Genomic DNA, 20,223 nt, shown 5'->3' with positions numbered 1-20,223 from the left:
TCCCGATTCAGGGAGCCCGGGTTCAATCCCTGGTTGGAGAGCTGGATCCCACATGCCACAACTGAGAGTTTGCATGCCTCAACTGAAAAATCCCACATAGTGCAGTGAAGATCCAAGATTCTGCGTGCTGCAACTGGGACCCAGCTCAGCCAAATGAAAAGCTATGGGAAGGGGCTACCCCTCCCCACCCCCTGCCTATAAACACCAACCCCAGCTGTGCTACCTACCACCTATAGGGTATTCTGTCTTCATACTAAAGAGCAGACACAGAGACTGGGAACAAACTGCAGAGATAATGTTCATGTCAAAAGAATGAGTCTTAAAAAAAAAACTGCCCAAGGAAATCACTATAGAGCAAATTTTTATCACTATGAATCCATGTGTGCTGCGTGTACTTAGTCGCTCAGTCACATCCAACCCTTTGTGACCTCATGGACGGTGGCCCGCCAGACTCCTCTGTTCATGGGGATTCTCCAGGCAAGAATACTGGTGTGGGTTGCCATACCCTCCTCCAGGGCATCTTTCCAACCCAGGGATTGAACCCAGGTCTCCCACATTGCAGGTGGATTCTTTACTGTCTGAGCCATCAGGGAAGCCCATGGCTAACTTCAAATGGAGCCTCTGCCCCTGTAATCCCACTAGATTTTTCTAGTCATCTCTCCTGTTCCCTGCAGTGACTATTTCAAACCAATATTCTTAAGCCTCTTATCCCCACCATTCTGTTCCCTTTCTGCAAGTAACCTTATATGTTTACTTCACAGGCAAAAATGGAAGCTATCAATTAGGAGCTCTGATAACAACTCGCAACTCGTAACTTGGTCACCCATCTCCATCTGCACCATTCTCTTCCTTCCCTCCCATCTAAACAGGACAGGCATCCCTCTCAAAGGCCCATGCCAATGCCTGGGCCCTGAATCCTAGTCCTTCCTTCTTTGGAGACCTCTGACTTCTCCCCACTTTACTAAATTCTTATCATAAGTGTCTAAATATGCTGAAGGCTCCCGTTAAACAGACCCCTCTATCCTAGGTACCATGTACTTTTTTCCACTTTACAGCTGAACTTCTCAGAACAGTTGGATATTAATACTTAGGTCCCCTCCATTCCCACTGCTCCTCCCACTCTATTTTGACTTCTGTAACCTTTATTGAGGAGAAGAAAATGGCAACCCACTCCAGTATTCTTGCCTGGGAAACCCCATAGACAGAGGAGCCTGGTGGCCTATAATCCATGGGGTTGCAAAGAGTAGGACACGACTGAGCACAGCATAGCAACCTTTGTTGAAACAGTTGGTGAGCTCACCGGAGCTCACCAAGTGACGTTCATATCCCTGAATCCAGTGGCTATTTCCCCAGCTTACTTCATTTCTCAGTGGCATCTGGTACTATTGACTAGTTCCTCATCAACACTCCACTGGTGTCTGTGATTCCACTCATGGTTTTACTACTACCTCAGGCCACAGTTTCTTAGCCTCCTTTGTAGGATTACCTGCCTCCAACCATTAAATCTAAAAGTTTCTCTAGGTCCTGTTCTTTCTCATTCTAGTTTTTCTGGGATTGTTTCATCCTCATGCAGAGCCCTAGTTACTGATGACTCGGATCTCTCCTCTGAGCTACTTGATTGACATCTCCACTTAGGTGTTTCAAAAACATCCCAATTCAACATGTTTTCTGATAAATTTTTCCTCCTAGGCCTAGTACTCAACCAGTTGCAGAAACTAGAAACTTCACTCATCCCTTCACTCAACTGCCAAAATCCTATCCGATTAAATTTCTAAAAATCCCTTGATTCTGTCTGCTTCTCTTCATCATCACAATCTCTGACCAGTATTATTGCAATTCCTGCTTCTCATACTCACTTTTGCAGCCCTCCAATCTATTCTCCATGCACTAGCCAGAAGACACAAACTGATGCTTAAGACCTTGCAATAGCTCCCCATTTTTAGACTAAACACACATTCTGTTCGTGACCTACAAGGCCCTGCATGATCCAGCCCCTGCCTATCTCAGCTTAATCTTGTCAGTAACTGTCAAACACTGGGCAGTTAATACTGTTCGCTGAATTGAATTGAAATGAACCACACACCTCACTCTCTGTGTGTCCTAACCACTCTGGCCTTTCATTCCTCTAACCTGTTATACCTGATTCCTCTGTACCTGTTGTTTCCTGACTTGCAGTGCTTTCCCCCTTTACCCACCTCATTTCTACTCATTCTTGAGTACTTGGTTCAAATACTTTCCTCAAATAACTCATCCCAGACTCCAGCTCCCATAAATGCTTCTGCTTTTGGCTTGTAGTGCTTGTACACTTGGTAATTATTAACCCCATGAGGTCAGAGTCCTTGTCTGTATTGCTCACCATTGTATCCTTATCACCATGCCTGGCACATAAAAGTGCTTGATAAACATTTGTTGAATGAGTATCTTTCAGTCTCTTCCTAGCTCAATCAACTATTTATATAATAAGAGAAAGGCTTTTAATCAAAAGGGACAGCAATGAATCTGCATTTGACATTTTGCCAATGATTTTGAAGTTTTTTTCATTCAAAATTTCACTTTTTGAATCTTCCTTCCTTAATGAGATAAGTCAACACCCAAAAACCTCTGTCTGCAGCAAATTATTCATAGCTTATTATGTGGGAGGCTGGGAAATGTTATCTTTAATCTTACTAGTCATTTACCCAGTTAAAAGTGGGAGGTTCTGGGGCTTCCCTGGTGGCTCAGTGATGAAGAATCTGCCTGGCAATGCAGGGGATATGAGTTTGACCCCTGGTCTGGGGATATGCCACATGCCACAGGATAACTAAGCCTGCATGCCACAACTACTGAAACCTGGGCACCTGGAGCCCATGCTCCACAACAAGAGAAATCACTGCAATGAGAGGCCTGTGTACTGCAACTAGAGAGTAGCTCCAGCCCACCGCAACTACAGAAGACCTGAGTGCAGCAACAAAGACCCAGTGCAGCCATAAAAATACATAAATAAATAAAGGTGGTGTTTTTTTTTTTTTTAACTTTGAGGTTCTGTTACTAAGAAAGAAAAGAATGGCTACTGGGAGGTACTGCCAATCCACTTTCCATACTAAACAAGAGTGATTCTTGTAAAATAGAAATTTAACCATGGTTCATCTACTTACACCTTCCATGACCTTCAGACTCCTCCTCACAACTGAAGCTTACTCTGATGGGCTCTGGCCTCATCTTCAGCCAGCTTTTGACTCTCTTATCCTTGGTTATAAAAGAATCAATTTACTTGTAGTGTCCAGACACATCCTGCTAACTCTGGACTCTGTTTTTCTGGGTATGCCCCACATTCTTCCATATATTTATAATAATTCACAAATACTTGAGTGACTGCTTTTACCAACATTGTTAAGCCCTGAAGATACAGAGGTGAATGAGAAAGATGCAGTCATTTTCTTGGGACTTAATGTGGGTATGGTGAAAGTCAATATAGAACAAGTAATCACAACTGTGATGTATGTCATGAAGAAGAAATATGCATTGCAGTGAGAACAGACAGTGGTACTAACTTAACTGTGTGTGGGGTGAAGAACTTCCCTGGGAAAATGATTCTGAAGTTGAGACTTGAAAGATAAATTAGAACTAACCAGGCAATAGACAGGGGCAAGTGCTGCTCTGTTTTCCACCTTTCCTGTCTAGATGCCACCTTTTACTAATTACCCTATTTAAAATTGCAACCCATCCTCTCCTCATATGGCCTTTACTGAACCTTTTTGTGTCTCATTCACCATTATGTCCACAGCAGTTGGTAGAGTGCCATAAACAACGACAAAAATACATAGTTTGCACAACTCAGTTATATCACATGCTTATTATCTACCGGGCTCTGCTGCTGCTGCTGCTAAGTCACTTCAGTCGTGTCCGACTCTGCGACCCCATAGACGGCAGCCCACCAGGCTCCCCCGTCCCTGGGATTCTCCAGGCAAGAACACTGGAGTGGGTTGCCATTTCCTTCAATGCATGAAAGTGAAAAGTGAAAGTGAAGTCGCTCAGTCGTGTCCGACTCTTAGTGACCCCATGGACTGCAAGCATTTTATGTAACAACTCATTTAATTCTCACAACAACACTGTAAAGTAAGTACTATTATTATCTTCATTTTACACATAGAAAAATGAAACTGCAGAAAAATATCTCACAACTAGTCACTGGTGGAGTCAAGTTTTCAGTCCAGTTTGACTTCCAGAGTCTGACCTCTTTCTCACTAACGAAGATTGCTGTACATTTATGCATTTGTTCCACAAATATTTTCTGGTCACCTACTCATGGTGCCTAGCGCTAGAGAGACCAGAGAGCAATCAGAATCTGTCACCATGGAGCTTAGACTTCTAGTCAGGGGAAACAGACAATAAGCAACTAAGTATGTACTGATATGAGATGGTAATAAGTACTATGGAGAAAATTAATGCATAGTAAGAAGGACAAGGATGATGGGGATACTGTTGCTATTCTATGCTAGGTTGTCAGAGAAGAACTCACTAATGAGGTCTCTTGAAGCCAAAACTTGAAATGAGGGAGCAGGCCTTGGGGACATCTGGAAGAGGAGTGTTCACTGTGCTGCAGCCTTTAGTTGTCCCCAGCATCCACTGTCCACTTCTTCTTTTATTAATTGAACCCCTGACTTTAACCCAATTAGATGGTTGCTGAAAATAAAGATCAAATTCTGTAGCTTTCCTTGCAGTTAGGAGTGTCTGTGTGACGAATGATGTGTGCAATGGTAGATTGTGCTCTTAAGGGTAAGGGCATGCCTTCTCCTGCTCTTTCCCCCATCTCACTACTTGGGATGGGGCTCAACACACATGCTGGTGAACTCTCCTGGACTTTGAAGACAAGGACCACTTCCTTGAAGAAGGCAGAACAACTCAAAGGCTGCCATTTAAGCCTTGGAGTACTTATACTTGGACAGTTCTATGAGAGAAAAATAAACTTCTATCCTGTTTAAGCCCTTGTATTTGGCGGGGGGGGTCTTTTTATTATTACAGCATACGTGTAGTAGACAGAATGTTAACATGATGCCCAAGATTTCCCACCCCACGGTGTACACACCATGTATAAGCCCCAGGACTGAATATGACAGATTTTGCTTCTCTGATTAGGTATATGACATACTTGACTGTAAGAAAAGGAGATTATCCGGATAGGCCAGGCCTAACCACATTTAAAAGCAGGGAGTTTTCAGGACTTTTCTGGTGGTTCAGTGACTAAGACCACGCTCCCAATGCAAGGGGCCCAGGTTTGATCCCTGCTCAGGGAACCAGACCCCACATGCTACAACAAAGACCTGGCACAGCTAGATAAATAAATATTAAAAAGACAGGCAGAAGAGAATGTCAGAGAGATTTGAAACATGAGAGGGGTTTGAGGCACTGTGCCTGATTTGAAGATGAAGATACCATATGGCAAGAAAGATCAGTGGCCTCTTGGATGGAGCGGAGAGTGGCCCCTGATGCCCACGAGGAATCAGGGACCCCATCCCATAACCACAAGAAACTGAAAAGTGCCAACAACAAGAATGAGCTTGGGGACTTCTGGCCATCCAATGGTTAAGACTCTGCACTTCCACACACACACACGCACGAAAAAACAGAATGTGCTTGGAGGAGGATTTTCCCCCAGAGCCTCCAGACAAGAACTCAGTCCAACCAACAGCTAGATTTCAGGCTTATGATATCTTGAGCAGAGAACCCAGTCAAGCCATGATGAGGGCACTGACATACAGAACTGTGAGATACTAAATAGGTGTTGTTTTCAAGCTGCTTAGTTTGTGGCACAGAAAACTTGTCTGTCTCTTAAACGATCAGTAAGCAGAGATGCACTGTACTAAGGCTCTGGGGTGGGAGCATGTTGCGTGTGATTCTGTGAATGGGGAGAGAAGGAAAGAGTCCACAGTGGTAGTAGCCAGCTGAGCAGCAGCAACTTGTAGGCCTTGTAGGACTTCCTGAGGGAACGAGATGATACAACATTAGTGAGTTTGAGCAGAGTAGTGATACGATCTGCCTGTATTTGAAAAAGTCCACAGGCTGGTCTAAAAAGAGCAGATTGTATGGGCAAGGGTGGAAGCCAAGAGATCAGTTAGAAGGTGATGGAATAATCCAGGTGAGAGGTGATAGTGGCCTAGACCAAGGTTTAGCTCTTTGGTGATGTTCAGTCGCTCAGCTGTGTCTGACTCTTTGGGACTCCATGGACTGCAGCACACCAGGCTTCCCTTTCCTTCACCATCTTAGTGACTTAGTGGGTTTAGCTCTTATTGGTGAGAAATACTTGGATTTCGGATATATTTTGAAATTACAGCTTCACAGAATTTTTGCTGAATGACTAGGCATGCGATGTGTGCAGGGGTGGGGGTGGGGAACTATCAAGGAGACATTTCATGCAAAGATGGGCACAATACAGGACAGAAAGTATGGACCTAACAGAAGCAGAAAATATTAAGATATTAAGAAGAGGTGGCAAGAATACACAGAAGAACTATACAACGAAGATCTTCATGACCCAGATAACCACAATGGTGTGATCACTCACCTAGAGCCACAAATCCTGGAATTCAAAGTCAAGTGAGCCTTAGGAAGCATCACTACAAACAAAGCTAATGGAGGTGATGGAATCCAGCTGAGCTATTTCAAGTCTTAAAAGATGATGCTATTAAAGTGCTGCACTCAATATGCCAGCAAATTTGGAAAACTCACCAGTGGCCACAGGACTGGAAAAGGTCAGTTTTTCCAATCCCAAAGAAAGGCAATGCCAAAGAATGTTCAAACTACCGCACAATTGCACTCATCTCACGCGCTAGTAAAGTAATGCTCAAAATTCTCCAAGTTAAACCTCACTTGGATCAAGGAGTTTGTCTTACTTGGAATTTTTGCTAAGAGTGTGGTAGTCTAGATGGATACATGCAAGTGTGTGTTGGGTGGGGTGGGGTGTCCCAAACACCCCTGTTGTAAGTGCCCATAGCAACTTACAGGCTCAGTATTAGATAAACAAGCATATGGACTACACCTTTCCACGATACCCTCAGGACTGCTACTTTCCCAAATCTCCCAGGTTCAGTACCTGAGAACTTCCAGATGTTCAAGCTGGATCTAGAAAACACAGAGGAACAAAGATCAAATTGCCAGCATCTACTGGATCATAGAAAAAGCAAGAGAGTTTCAGAAAAACATCTAATTCTGCTTTATTGACTGTGCCAAAACCTTTGACTGTGTGGATCACAACAAACTGGAAAATTCTTCAAGAGATGGCAATACCAGGCCACCTTACTTGCCTCCTGAGAAATCTGTATTCAGGTCAAGAATCAACAGTTAGAACTGGACATGGAACAACAGACTGGTTCCAAATTGGGAAAGGAGTATATCAAGGCTGTATATTGCCACCCTGCTTATTTAACTTATGCATAGAGTACATCATGAGAAATGCCGGGCTGGATGAAGCACAAGTGGAATCAAGATTGCTGGGAGAAATATCAATAACCTCAGATACACAAATGATACCACCCTTATGAAAGGAAGTGAAGAGCCTCTTGATGAAAGTGAAAGAGGAGAGTGAAAAAGCTGGCTTAAACTCAATGTTCAAAAAACGAAGATCATGATATCTGGTCCTATTCCTTCATGGCAAATAGATGGGGAAACAATGGAAACAGAGACAGAGTTTATTTTCTTGGGCTCCCAAATTACTGCAGATGGTGACTACAGCCAAGAAATTAAGACGCTTGCTCCTTGGAAGAAAAGCTATGGCCAACCTAGGCAGCATATTAAAAAGCAGAGACAGTACTTTGCTGACAAAGGTCCATCTAGTCAAAGCTATGGTTTTTCCAGTAGTCATGTAAGGGATGTGAGAGTTGGACCATAAAGAAGGGTGAGCGCTGAAGAACTGATGCTTTCGAAATGTGTTGGAGAAGACTCTTCGGAGTCCCTTGGACTGCAAGATCAAACTAGTCAATCCTAAGGGAAATCAGCCCTGAATGTTCATTGGAAGGACTGATGCTAAAGCTGAAACTCCAATACTTTGGCTACCTGATGTGAAGAACTGACTCATTGGAAAAGACTGATGCTGGCAAAGATTGAAGACAGGAGAAGGGGATGACAGAGGATGAGATGGTTGGATGGCTCACTACACTAACTCTATAGCCATGAGTTTGAGCAAGCTCCGGGAGTTGGTGATGGACAGAGAGGGCTGGCGTGCTGCAGTCCATGGGGTCGAAAAAAGTCAGACACGACTGTACAACTGAACTGACTGAACCTTTGACCCAAGCAACTGGAAAAACGGACTTGCTATTTACTGAGATGCGGAAGAAAACGAAAGAAACAGGCTTATTTGGGGGAGGAGGCAGTTAGGACTCAGGTTTTGGACCTTTTAAGTTTTTAAGTTTGGGATTCTTATCAGATATCCAAAGTGGAGGTGGGATTCTGTCACATGCTTAATTTCTATTTATTTTAATCATTCAGGCGTTTTCCCCTGCCCTCACTACCCCAAAACCCCCAGATTTTGAGCTCCTCTGTGATCAAGGAGTTTGTCTTACTTGGATTTTTTGCTAGGTGTGGTGGTCTAGGTGGGGTGGTTTGTGGTGTCCCAGTGACCCCTGTTGTGGGGGACCATAGCAACTTACAGGCTCAGTAATAGATAAACAGGCAATATGGACTACACCCGCTCACGACGCCCTCAGGATTGCTACTTTCCCAAACCAAACAAGTCGTTCTTTTCCAGACCCAACCAGCCAGACTGCCTATTTCCAAAGGCAGCGGGCAGAAGGAAGACGGCAGATTTGGCCTGGGCCCGCCCCCTCCCCCAGGACCCCGCCCCGGGCCCCGCCCCTTTCTGTCCCCACAGGGGCTCTCACCCGAGGCTCGGGCCTCCGGCGACGTGCTAACTGTTCTAACAGTTGGCACGGGTGGGGCCGCGGTTGAGTCCGCTGCTGGGGATCCCTTCCTTTCGCAGCACTGCTCCCAGACACACAGACACACACACATTCTCACCACTGCCCCGCCCCGCGCAGTGTTCCTTTCTCGCACACCCCTCCCTTCCTCTCCTCTTCCACCTCTTCTTCCTCCCGCTCCCAGCCCAGCCCTCGCTCTGCCCCCGCCCCCGCCTCTATCCCCCCTAGTAGTCCTTTGGACCCGCTCCTCTGTTTTCTGTCCTCAACATGTTCTCTTAGTCCACGGGCGAGGGCAAACGGGACCGGGACTTTGCTGCCTGTCTGTAACGACCTGTTCCCCTTCAGGCGATCTCCAGGCTCCAGTCCCCGTGACAGTTCCCTGCTATTCTGAGGTCCTCTGAGAGAGCCCTTTTTTAGGTGCGTGAGCCACTTTGCCTCTACCAGTGATCATACGTGTGCGTGCCAGTCTCTGTATGGGGGTGGCTGTGAATAGAGCGAGCCTGTGCCCGAGACCCAAGTCTAAGTTCATCCATTTCTCCTACAGGCACCTCCCCATGAAACCTCACCAGCACGTCCCGCTCTCGTCCTTTCCCTTGCCTTCTGTGCCCCATTGTCCAGGTGAGAGAATGGTGTTAGGGGCAGTGGGAAGGGACTCCTGTGCAGGGAGGGGCCTACCTCCATCCTGGGTCTACTTTTCACCGGTCTTAATGGGAAGCTGTGGGGTTGGTTGAGGGTCTCAGGAAACTGCAGCTCTATCCATCTCATTGTCCTAAGTCCCTCCCTTCCCCGTTCTCCCAATCCTCTTGACCCTGCCCAGAGCCTAAGCCCCCTTCTCTTGCCCTGTCTTGCGCTGCGCCAAGCAGGTGAGATCCATCAACCAGGAGCCTGGAACTGGCAGTTGGATCCTGAGCAGTGGGCAGGAGCAGTTCGACGGCAGTTGAATGCCTGGCTCCTCTTGGTCTCAGATGAAGAGGCGTCATTTAAAGCCCTTGAATCTTGGCACTCCGTAGGTGTCCTGGACAAAGCAGAGCAGCGCCAAGCCTGTCAGGGAAAAAAGAGGCAGTCCCTGAAGGCAGTGACTTGGTCCGAGCGGCCCACAGTGCTGGAGCTCCTGGTAGCTGAGCTCCAAACCCTGTTCTCGAAAGTACTACAGGATGGCAGTCCTGCGGCGTGGAACTACCTGCATGCCGTGCTGGGTCTGCTGCCCCCGTATCGAGCGCTGCTGGTCGGTCGCCTTGACTTGCTGCCTTTCCTAGAGCGGCTGTACCGCTGGGCACCCTGGGTTCAGGCCCAGCTCCACCTGGATCTGCTGGATGCCATAGACCAGGCCTTTCCCCGAGATACCTCGTTGTTAGAGGGCACCTCCCATGTTGACTGCTATCCCCAGAAGAAGAGGTTCCATCATGGGACCCCACGCCCAGCATGCCCTTTTGTGCAGGCCCAGTGGGAAGGGCAGCAAGTCGAGGACGATTTGGCCACATGGCTGCGACCACTGACCCTGCCCGAGCTACAGCACAGCCTGGGTATTGTCGGTGCGGAAGTGGCCATGGAAGAGACCCAGTGGCTACATGGCCTCAGGCTTGTGCCCTTGGCACTGGCGACTGACATCCCAGTACAGTATGAAAGCAGTGACACTGACAACGCAGAGGAAGAGCCTGTTGGAAGAACAGAGACTAAGTAAGTGAGGAACCTAGTCCAGGGCTCTGAGCAAAGGAAAGGAAAAAAACCTCTGTCTTTCTGTCTGCTAATAATCCCAGTGGCCTCAGTGTTAATCCCCTTAGGAAAATGCAGAAATTAATGAAAATCACAAGTCAACCTCGAGGAAGCCAAAGCTTCAGAAAACAGCCTGAGTTTCCAGAGTTTCTAGACTTCTTTCTCATGTAGTGCTTAGTTGTTTTTCTCACTTGTTCCATAATCCCTGAGTCTTGCCTCTGGGCCTACCTACTGCAGGATACTCAATCTGGGTCTCTCCCTCCAGATGCTCCTAGGTGAGTGCCTGCCTGGGGCCCCCTCCCACTCATGTCTATGTGAGCTAAACCAGCTCCAAGGCAGACTAGAGTTGGCTGCACTGCCAGCTAGAACTTTTCTTTCTGATCCTTCCAGAGTCTTCTTGCCCTACGAGTGTGGGACTCTTGGCCCTTGGAGTGATGATTTTCTCCCCAGTCTAGCTCTTAAACTGCTCTCTAAGGATTTCAGAATGCCTACAGAGACGCCCTCTTCTCAGAGTTCTCTAACTCTAGTCTTGGAATTTCTCCCTCTCCCCTGGCCAGCTTCTCTGTGACACATTCTAGAAACTCAAGCTGTTTTCTATTTCATATTCTCTAGGACTGGCTTGCAGGCATTCATACATTCACTGTCTGGGAAGAAGGCTAGTTTTACCTTCAATCAACCTTGGCGTTCTCAATTTTAGCTCTGTTTATGGCTGGGTCAGACATCCCTGGTGGCTCAGATGGTAAAATGTCTGTCTACAATGCAGGAGACCCGGGTTCAATCCCTGGGTTGGGAAGATCCCCTGGAGAGGGAAATGGCAATCCACTCCAGGACTATTGCCTGGAAAATCCCATAGACAGAGGAGCCTGGTAGGCTACAGTCCATGGGGGTCGCAAAGAATCGAACAGGACTGAGCGACTTCACTATATCACTATATGTGGCTGGGTCAAGTTTTTCCTGAAGCCTTGGAGCCTTAATGGTGGGGAGATAGGCAGGCTTTTGGGGCCCTGATGGAAGGTGGCCAGTGGTTTCATTGTGTATGCCTTCAGTTGCCCCACCAGATGCTTTTTTTTCAATGATCTGCCCTGTGCCCTGAGTATAAGTCTCCTTTCCTGGGGGAGCAATCTAGATTGAGTGAGATTGGGCTGAGATGCTGGCACGAAGAAGTCAAGTTCTTGGTCCTCTTTTTGCAGCTGGCAGTAAACCTCTGAAGCCTAGTTCAGTTCAGTTCAGTTCAGTCGCTCAGTCGTGTCCGACTCTTTGCGACCCCATGAATCGCAGCACGCCAGGCCTCCCTGTCCATCACCATCTCCCGGAGTTCACTCAGACTCACGTCCATCGAGTCCGTGATGCCATCCAGCCATCTCATCCTCTGTCGTCCCCTTCTCCTCCTGCCCCCAACCCCTCCCAGCATCAGGGTCTTTTCCAATGAGTCAACTCTTCTCATGAGGTGGCCAAAGTACTGGAGCTTCAGCTTTAGCGTCATTCCTTCCAAAGAAATCCCAGGGCTGATCTCCTTCAGAAGGGACTGGTTGGATCTCCTTGCAGTCCAAGGGACTCTCAAGGGTCTTCTCCAACACCACAGTTCAAAAGCATCAATTCTTTGGCGCTCAGCCTTCTTCACAGTCCAACGCTCACATCCATACATGACCACAGGAAAAACCATAGCCTTGACTAGACGGACCTTAGTCGGCAAAGTAATGTCTCTGCTTTTGAATATGCTATCTAGGTTGGTCATAACTTTTCTTCCAAGGAGTAAGCGTCTTTTAATTTCATGGCTGCAGTCACCATCTGCAGTGATTTTGGAGCCCCCCCAAATAAAGTCTGACACTGTTTCCACTGTTTCCCCATCTATTTCCCATGAAGTGATGGGACTGGAAGCCATAATCTTTGTTTTCTGAATGCTGAGCTTTAAGCCAACTTTTTCGCTCTCCTCTTTCACTTTCATCAAGAGGCTTTTTAGCTCCTCTTCACTTTCTGTCATAAGGGTGGTGTCATCTGCATATCTGAGGTTATTGATATTTCTCCCAGCAATCTTTATTCCAGCTTGTGTTTCTTCCAGTCCAGCGTTTCTCATAATGTACCCTGCATATAAGTTAAACAAGCAGGGTGGCAATATACAGTCTTGATGTACTCCTTTTCCTATTTGGAACCAGTCTGTTGTTCCATGCCCAGTTCTAACTGTTGCTTCCTGATCTGCATACAGATTTCTCAAGAGGCAGGTTAGGTGGTCTGGTATTCCCATCTCTTGAAGAATTTTGCACAGTTTATTGTGATCCACACAGTCAAAGGCTTTGAAATAGTCAATAAAGCACCAGTAGATGTTTTTCTGGAACTCTTTTGCTTTTTCCATGATCCAGCGGATTTTGGCAATTTGATCTTTGGTTCCTCTGCCTTTTCTAAAACCAGCTTAAACATCAGGGAGTTCACGGTTCACGTGTTGCTGAAGCCTGGCTTGGAGAATTTTGAGCATTACTTTACTAGCATGTGAGATGAGTGCAATTGTGCGGTAATTTGAGCATTCTTTTGCATTGCCTTTCTTTGGAATTGGAATGAAAACTGACATTTTCCAGTCCTGTGGCCACTGCTGAGTTTTCCAAATTTGCTGGCATATTGAGTGCAGCACTTTCACAGCATCATCTTTCAGGATTTGAAACAGCTCAACTGGAATTCCATCACCCCCACTAGCTTTGTTCGTAGTGATGCTTTCTAAGGCCCACCTGACTTCACATTCCAAGATGTCTGGCTCTAGATTAGTGATCACATCATCATGATTATCTGGGTCATGAAGATCTTTTTTGTATAGTTCTTCCATGTATTCTTGCCACCTCTTCTTAATATGTTCTGCTTCTGTTAGGTCCATACCATTTCTGTCCTTTATTGAGCCCATCTTTGCATGAAATGTTCCCTTGGTATCTCTAACTTTCTTGAAGAGATCTCTCGTCTTTCCCATTCTGTTCTTTTCCTCTATTTCTTTGCATTGGTCGCTGAAGAAGGCTTTCTTCTTGCTATTCTTTGGAACTCTGCATTCAGATGCTTATATCTTTCCTTTTCTCCTTTGCTTTTCACCTCTCTTCTTTTCACAGCTATTTGCAAGGCCTCCCCAGACAGCCATTTTGGTTTTTTGCATTTCTTTTCCATGGGGATGGTCTTGATCCCTGTCTCCTGTATAATGTCACGAACCTCATTCCATAGTTCATCAGGCACTTTATCTATCAAATCTAGGCCCTTAAATCTATTTCTCATTTCCACTGTATAATCATAAGGGATTTGATTGAGGTCATACCTGAATGGTCTAGCGGTTTTCCCTACTTTCTTCAATTTGAGTCTGAATTTGGTAATAAGGAGTTCATGATCTGAGCCACAGTCAGCTCCTGGTCTTGTTTTTGTTGACTGTGTAGAGCTTCTCCATCTTTGGCTGCAAAGAATATAATCAATCTGATTTCGTTGTTGACCATCTGGTGATGTCCATATGTAGAGTCTTCTCTTGTGTTGTTGGAAGAGGGTGTTTGCTATGACCAGTGCATTTTCTTGGCAAAACTCTATTAGTCTTTGCCCTGCTTTATTCCACATTCCAAGGCAAATTTGCCTGTTACTCCAGGTGTTTCTTGACTTCCTACTTTTGCATTCCAGTCCCCTATAATGAAAAGGACATCTTTTTTGGGCCTAGTTAATATGGCTTAATTTCACCATATTCCCCAGGACTGGCCTTGCAGGCATTCATACATCAAGAAGTATTATTGGATAAACAATATATATCAGGAACTGCTAGATGCCGAGGATACAGAAGTGAAAAGAGAGATTCAATCTCCTCCCTTGGGTTTTGCTGCTGCTGCTAAGTTGCTTCGGTTGTGTCCGACTCTGTGCGACCCCACAGAGGGCAGCCCACCCGGCTCCTCTGTCCCTGGGATTCTCCAGGCAAGAGTACTGGAGTGGGTTGCCATTTCCTTCTCCACCCTGGGGTTTTACAGCTTAGTTAAGGGAGATAGATGTTAAATTAGTTGATTTAAGTAAAATAGCTTTACAGTTTGTGTTAAATGCTACAAAATCAAAGAACACTGCCTTTTCCCTGGCTCTTCCTCTGGGTGTGTGTGTGTGTGTGAGTGTGTGTGCATACACATCAGAATTAGGAGAAAGCACATCAGAGGAGTTTGGGTTAACAAAATACCTTGTAGGTCAGGAAGTGAAATAAAGTGGAAAGTTTCAAAGAGGAGGAAGCAGTCAGTGCTAAACTCTACCAAGACAATTAAGAAAAATCTGAAAAAATATTCATTGGATTTAGCAACAAGGAAGAGGTTGGTGAGAGCACTTTCAGTGTAGTTTTGTGATGAGATAGTAATACTGTAGTGCATTCAGAAGTGAATGGAAGGGGAGGATGTGGAAATCATGTTTCATTCTTTCACGAAGCTTAGCTTGAAAGAGAGAGATTAAGACAGCAGATTGAAAACAGTGGTGTCTGAGTAGGACTTTCAAAGAATTGAGAGGTATTTATAGCCCTCAAGACAGTCTGAGAAGTTGGTGCTCAATAAATATTTGTAGAGTGAATGAATAAGTATAGGCTAACAATGGAAGAAGAGGAGATTAAAAATACATCGTGAAGAGGGGAGAAGGGGTCCAGAGCACAAATGGAGGAATTAGTCTTGCGGAGAAGAAGGTCACTCCTTCCACTCAAATTTGGAAGCAAAAGTAGAATGGGAATATGTACAGATAAATGTGTGGGAAGGCAGCAGAACTTGAGGGAGTTATTTCATGGCTGAGAGCCTCAGTTTTCGCTGGGCAGGGACAGAGACAAAGAAGGGGACTGGGAGCTCGGCAGGGCTGGGTGTGGGAGTGGGGAGGTGAAAGCCTGCAATAGAAGTCAAGGAGACTGCAAGGGGTAGCTGCCTGAGGACTTGTACTAAGACATCGAGCAGAGTGAGCCCACAGATGAGACTGGACTCCAGGAATCTATATAGGAGATGATATTTCTGTTCTGAGATCTTCTGAACCTGGTTAGTACATGTAGGGCTTTAATTATTGAGGAAATGAAACTTTAGTGCAGTTACACCATTAAGATGTCCTGATCTAATGTCAAAATCACAAACCCTGTTGTTGATGTGAACTTCATTTAATTTTATTAATTCATTTATTTGTTTTTGGCTGTTCTGGGTCTTCATTGCTGCCAGTGGGATCTCTCTAGTTGCGGAAACCTGGGGCCACTCCCTGGTTTTCGTGCTAGGGCTTCTCGTTGCGGTGGGTTCTTTTGTTGCAGAACACAGGCTCAGCAGTTGTGGTGCGAGGGCACAGCTGCTCTGCGGCATGTGGAATCTTCCAGGACCAAGGATTGAACCCGTGTCCCCTGCATTGGCAGGTGGATTCTCAACCACTAGACCACCAGGGAAGTCCCGATGTGAACTTTAGGATGGCATTGTAGCCCTGGGTTAACTTGTTCTGTTGATCTAGATTTGGGTTAATTAATGGCATGAATACAGTTGGACTGATTAAGTCTAAACTGGATTATTCAGAGGGTTTTTGGTTTGTTTTATTTTTGTGCTCTGAGTTTGCTCTAACCAAATTTGTTAGTCCAGGTAATTGACTTTTGGCTTCTCTAATAATTAATTTTAATACCAATTTTATCAGCTGGTATGGTAGAAGGGCAGGCTTGTGGGGGCTGAAGGATGTATAGTTGGATCCCAGCTGGGAAGAGATGGATGTGAAGGTGGAGTTTGGGTGATGATGGAGAAAAAGCAAGAAAGAACCCCCAGGCATGGAGATCATGAAGAATTGGAAAGCAGGTATAATGGGGATAAAGATAGGAGATCTAGAAGGCTAGGAACGTTGCCAGAGAGGAGATACCTAGGACTGTGGGCTTGCCAAGTCATGAGTTGGGACAGCAAAGTATTCCCATGACTTTTACTGAGTATTATGTAACACTGATGTCATAGTAATCACAATCAATCCCGAACGATTACTCATTTATCAGAAAGGGAAGGGTTCTTCACACACAGATCTGAATGACTGCAGCTGCCTGACTGTGTCACCTCTTGGACTGTATTTGCTCAGCATGTAAACCTTTGGGTGTAGATGGTTGACAGGCTCTAACAAGGCCACGTCAGGTCCTCTCAGGCACCTAATCTAGCTCCTTTGTTCACTGGCAGACAGTGGCTGCCTGACCGCTTTGCTCTGCGTCTTCTCTCCTGACTTTGTATCCTACAGGTCTCAGCTGGACTTGGAAGTTCCTGAGGAGAAGACCCTCCAAAAAAGAAGCACTGGCTTCTTACCACAGATTTCCCTCCTGGGTAGCCAGATAATGGCCGTTATGAAGACGGAGAGATGCCTGAAGAAGACCCGCTTCCTTTATCTCAACGTGGCTCCCAGCCGCTACTTTGCGTGAGAGCCCCTGCCTAGAGCCCTGAGCTGCTCCTCCCGCTGCCTGACTTCCCCCACACTGTCTTCCCGTCCCCTCCGGACCCGCTGCTTTCCTGTCCTTCTCTCTCCCCTCTCATTCCTTCTGTCTCCCAGGTTCCCTCTTCTTCCCTCCCCGCCTTCTCCCCGCTCTTCACTTCCTCTTGCTCCCCTTTGCTCTCCCAGCTTTTCGTGTTAGTCACTCTTTTCTGCTTTTTGCTCTGTCTTCTTTATTTTGTCCTAGAATGACAGAAACATTTGGTCATCACTTCAGAAGGGAATTTGATGGTGAACTCTTCTAACTCCAGTGCAAGAATCAGGTGTTCATTTAAACCTTTGTGTCTCACAAGGCATCATTTTCCTTAGACTACTTTCCTTTAACTTTTACCTTTTGGTCCTCGTGTTATCTCTGTGCTATGAAAACAAGTCTTCTTCCGTATGACTCGAGAGTCATTCATTCACTTTCTTCCATTAGATCAAAATCTTTAGTATTTTTAAAAGCCCTGTTCAAGTCTCTTCTCTTCCCAGAAATATGAGTAGTAATTACCGTTAATCGACCTTTTTAAAAATACCCGTGTCATTTAATCCCCACCTGCCAGGTAGGTGCCATTATTATTCCATATATGAGATGAGTAGACTGATGCATAGGCAGGTTACGTGACTTGTCCAAGACCACATAGCAAGTGGTAGAAACAAGGCTGAAAGCTGGCACTGTCTTAACTCAAAAGTCCATCCTCTTGAGCAGTATCTGATATCTACTCCCAGGAATCTGTATATCCTGCAAACACTGACCTCTTTCTCCTGAACTTCAGTAGGACTAATGATCTGTACCATCCACTGATTTACTGATCAATTCATTTAACAAGAGCTCACGGAGAGCACTGTGCTTGTTATTAGGCAATTGTCTCTTGGCTCTAGTTTTGCTCTTTTCTCTCTGCTTTGTAATGCTGGGGCTGGGACTCTGTAAACTTCATTTCTCTTTTTTTCAGCTAGCTTCCTGTTAGGTTTGATTCACAGGGGGTGCTAGAAAGAGACCGGATAGCAAGATAGAAGGAGAAGGGACTTTGTCCTTCCTCTGCTTTCCCTTCATATCATTGCCCCAGAAATGGTCATTCACTGTGCCAGCAGCAGGCCCTTTCTGAAGTAGCCTCTTCCTGATCCTGGCACTGCAAGAGGGATCAACGCCAACCAAGGGGTAGCCCTGCCCATCAGAGTTCCGAATCAGAGCTCTACAAGGCCCCTCCTCCGAACTCCTTATTTACTAGCAGCAGCCAGGCGGCATTCCTTAGAAATCCAAGTTCCTGTGCTACAAGCCCCTCCTCCTGACGCATGGCTTCTGAGAACCCAAACCTCTCTCCTTTGTTCCTCTAGTCTCAGGGCTGGCATCCATTTCCTGTAGTTATTGTCTCTGCTCTACCTTAGTTTTTCCCTTTTTGCTTTTCAGGTGTCCTCTGACACCTTTTCTGAAACACATTTTCTTTATTGAATTCACTTTATTGAAATGCTGAATACCATTTCTGTTTTCCTGACTGGACTCTGATATAATACTTGGCATCATGAGCGGTCTCAGGAAAAGATCCTCAAATATGGGATTCTGATATTGGTTTGGTAATGTCCTTGGCCTTGGACAGTACTAGGCTTCTTGCTAATGGGAAATAGCATGCTAGGAATCCATGGCTTGTGGTGACGTCACAACTGACTGAATTGTCACTGTAGTTGAAGATGATGAACTACCTACTGACACCTAGTGGCTGCTACACTTGACTGTCCAGCCGTAGTGATAGTAATGGTAGCGATGTGGGATGCGAGCCCTGTTGACAATGGTGGAGAGCCTACAGAAGGAAAGTGACAAGCTTAGGGCTTTCAACTATCAGCTCAGTCATAATCAGAGAAGCAACATATTCAAAGATAATTAGGCACAGAGAGAAACAAGAAACCATGAGCAAGAGAACTAAAAAAGCAGTGACTAATTACAGGGCCTACGTCTGCCCAAAAAGGAACACAGTGAAGTGAGTTTTGCACTTGTTGCTGCTTTTCTCCAAACAGAGATTCCAGGAGAGGCAATGGTGTGTCAGTTTTACTATATGCTCCGGAAAGATAGAGAAGAGGAGGTGACCTTTCATCAGACTCAGAAAACTAAAGAGCAGAAGTGGGTTTGAAGCAGATTTGGTTTTAAAACAAAAGAGCTGGGGGCCCACACCAAGCAGGGAGGTGTTTTCTGGTTCAATCTGTGTTGTAACCAGAGTCCCATCTGGAAGCCCAGGGGATTTAATTTGTGGGTTCTCTAATGATTTTCATGTTTTATCTAGATACTTTGCCCAGTTTTTCTAGTTGTTCTCAAGGGAAGTGTTGGTCCATATTGCCAGTGCACCTTCAGTAAAAGTGGAAACCTGGCATTTTTTGTTTCACTTTGAGGTTTTCTTTCAGTGTATTTGCAGTTCTCAAAATTTTCTTATATTTGTCCTAGATTGCCACACTTGCAAGGATCTCAGTCCCCAGGCCAGGGATTGAACCTGGGCCACAGCAGTGAAAGCCAGAAATCCTAATCTCTAGGCCACCAGGGAACCCCCTGTCCTAGATTTTGATTTATACTTAGGGAAGACTACATTTCTTCACTTCCTTAGGGTCTTTGCTCAGCTCTCCCTGACTCCTGCCCTGTGCAGGAAGAATAGCCTCCATTAAGAAGGCCACAGGGGGAGGAGCATCCCCTTGGGAAGTCAGGCCTCAGTTAGGATAGGTAGCTATCCTGCAGGATGCTGCATAGTCCAGTGGTTAAGAGAGAGGGACTTCAGTCAGGTAGGTTTGGTTTTTGAATCCTGGCTTCCCCGGTGGCTCAGTGGTAAAGAGTCTGCTTGTCAATGCAGGAGATGCAGGTTCAGTCCCTGGGTGAGGAAGATCCCCTGGAGAAGGAAATAGCAAACCACTCCAGTAGTCTTGCCTGGGAAATCCCACTGACAGGGGAGCTTGGTGGGCTACAGTCCATGGTGTCGCAAAAGAGTTGGACACAACTTAGCAGCTAAACAACAAAAATTCTTTCCTTAACTGCCTTGTGCAAACTTATGACTTCTCTTTGTTCAGTTTTCTCATCTGTAATTTGGGGATAATAGTATACTTGAGAAGATCTAGTCACTTTGTCAAAAATGAAATAAAGTTTTTATATGATTTGACTTACTGAGTTTATTTTGGTATCTATGTATATGCCCTTGAGTCATTTGCTTAATAATATATGGGGGGAGTGATG

The 20,223-nt window shown here is 45.7% G+C and overlaps 1 protein-coding gene across 1 annotated transcript in view; it reads left to right on the top strand.

Annotated features, from left to right (window-relative positions):
- The first annotated feature begins 4,724 nt into the window (after positions 1-4,724).
- Positions 4,725-20,223, top strand: part of DNHD1 (dynein heavy chain domain 1) — a 68,740-nt gene continuing 53,241 nt past the window's right edge. Inside the window, 3 exon segments of the mRNA XM_068987996.1 lie at positions 4,725-4,755; positions 9,752-10,565; positions 16,794-16,967. Coding sequence (XP_068844097.1) covers positions 4,725-4,755; positions 9,752-10,565; positions 16,794-16,967 — 1,019 coding nt within the window.

This window comes from Capricornis sumatraensis, chromosome 16 (assembly GCF_032405125.1).
Source record: "Capricornis sumatraensis isolate serow.1 chromosome 16, serow.2, whole genome shotgun sequence".
Classification (NCBI taxonomy): domain Eukaryota; kingdom Metazoa; phylum Chordata; class Mammalia; order Artiodactyla; family Bovidae; genus Capricornis; species Capricornis sumatraensis.
This window is presented reverse-complemented; position numbering and strand designations above follow the sequence as displayed.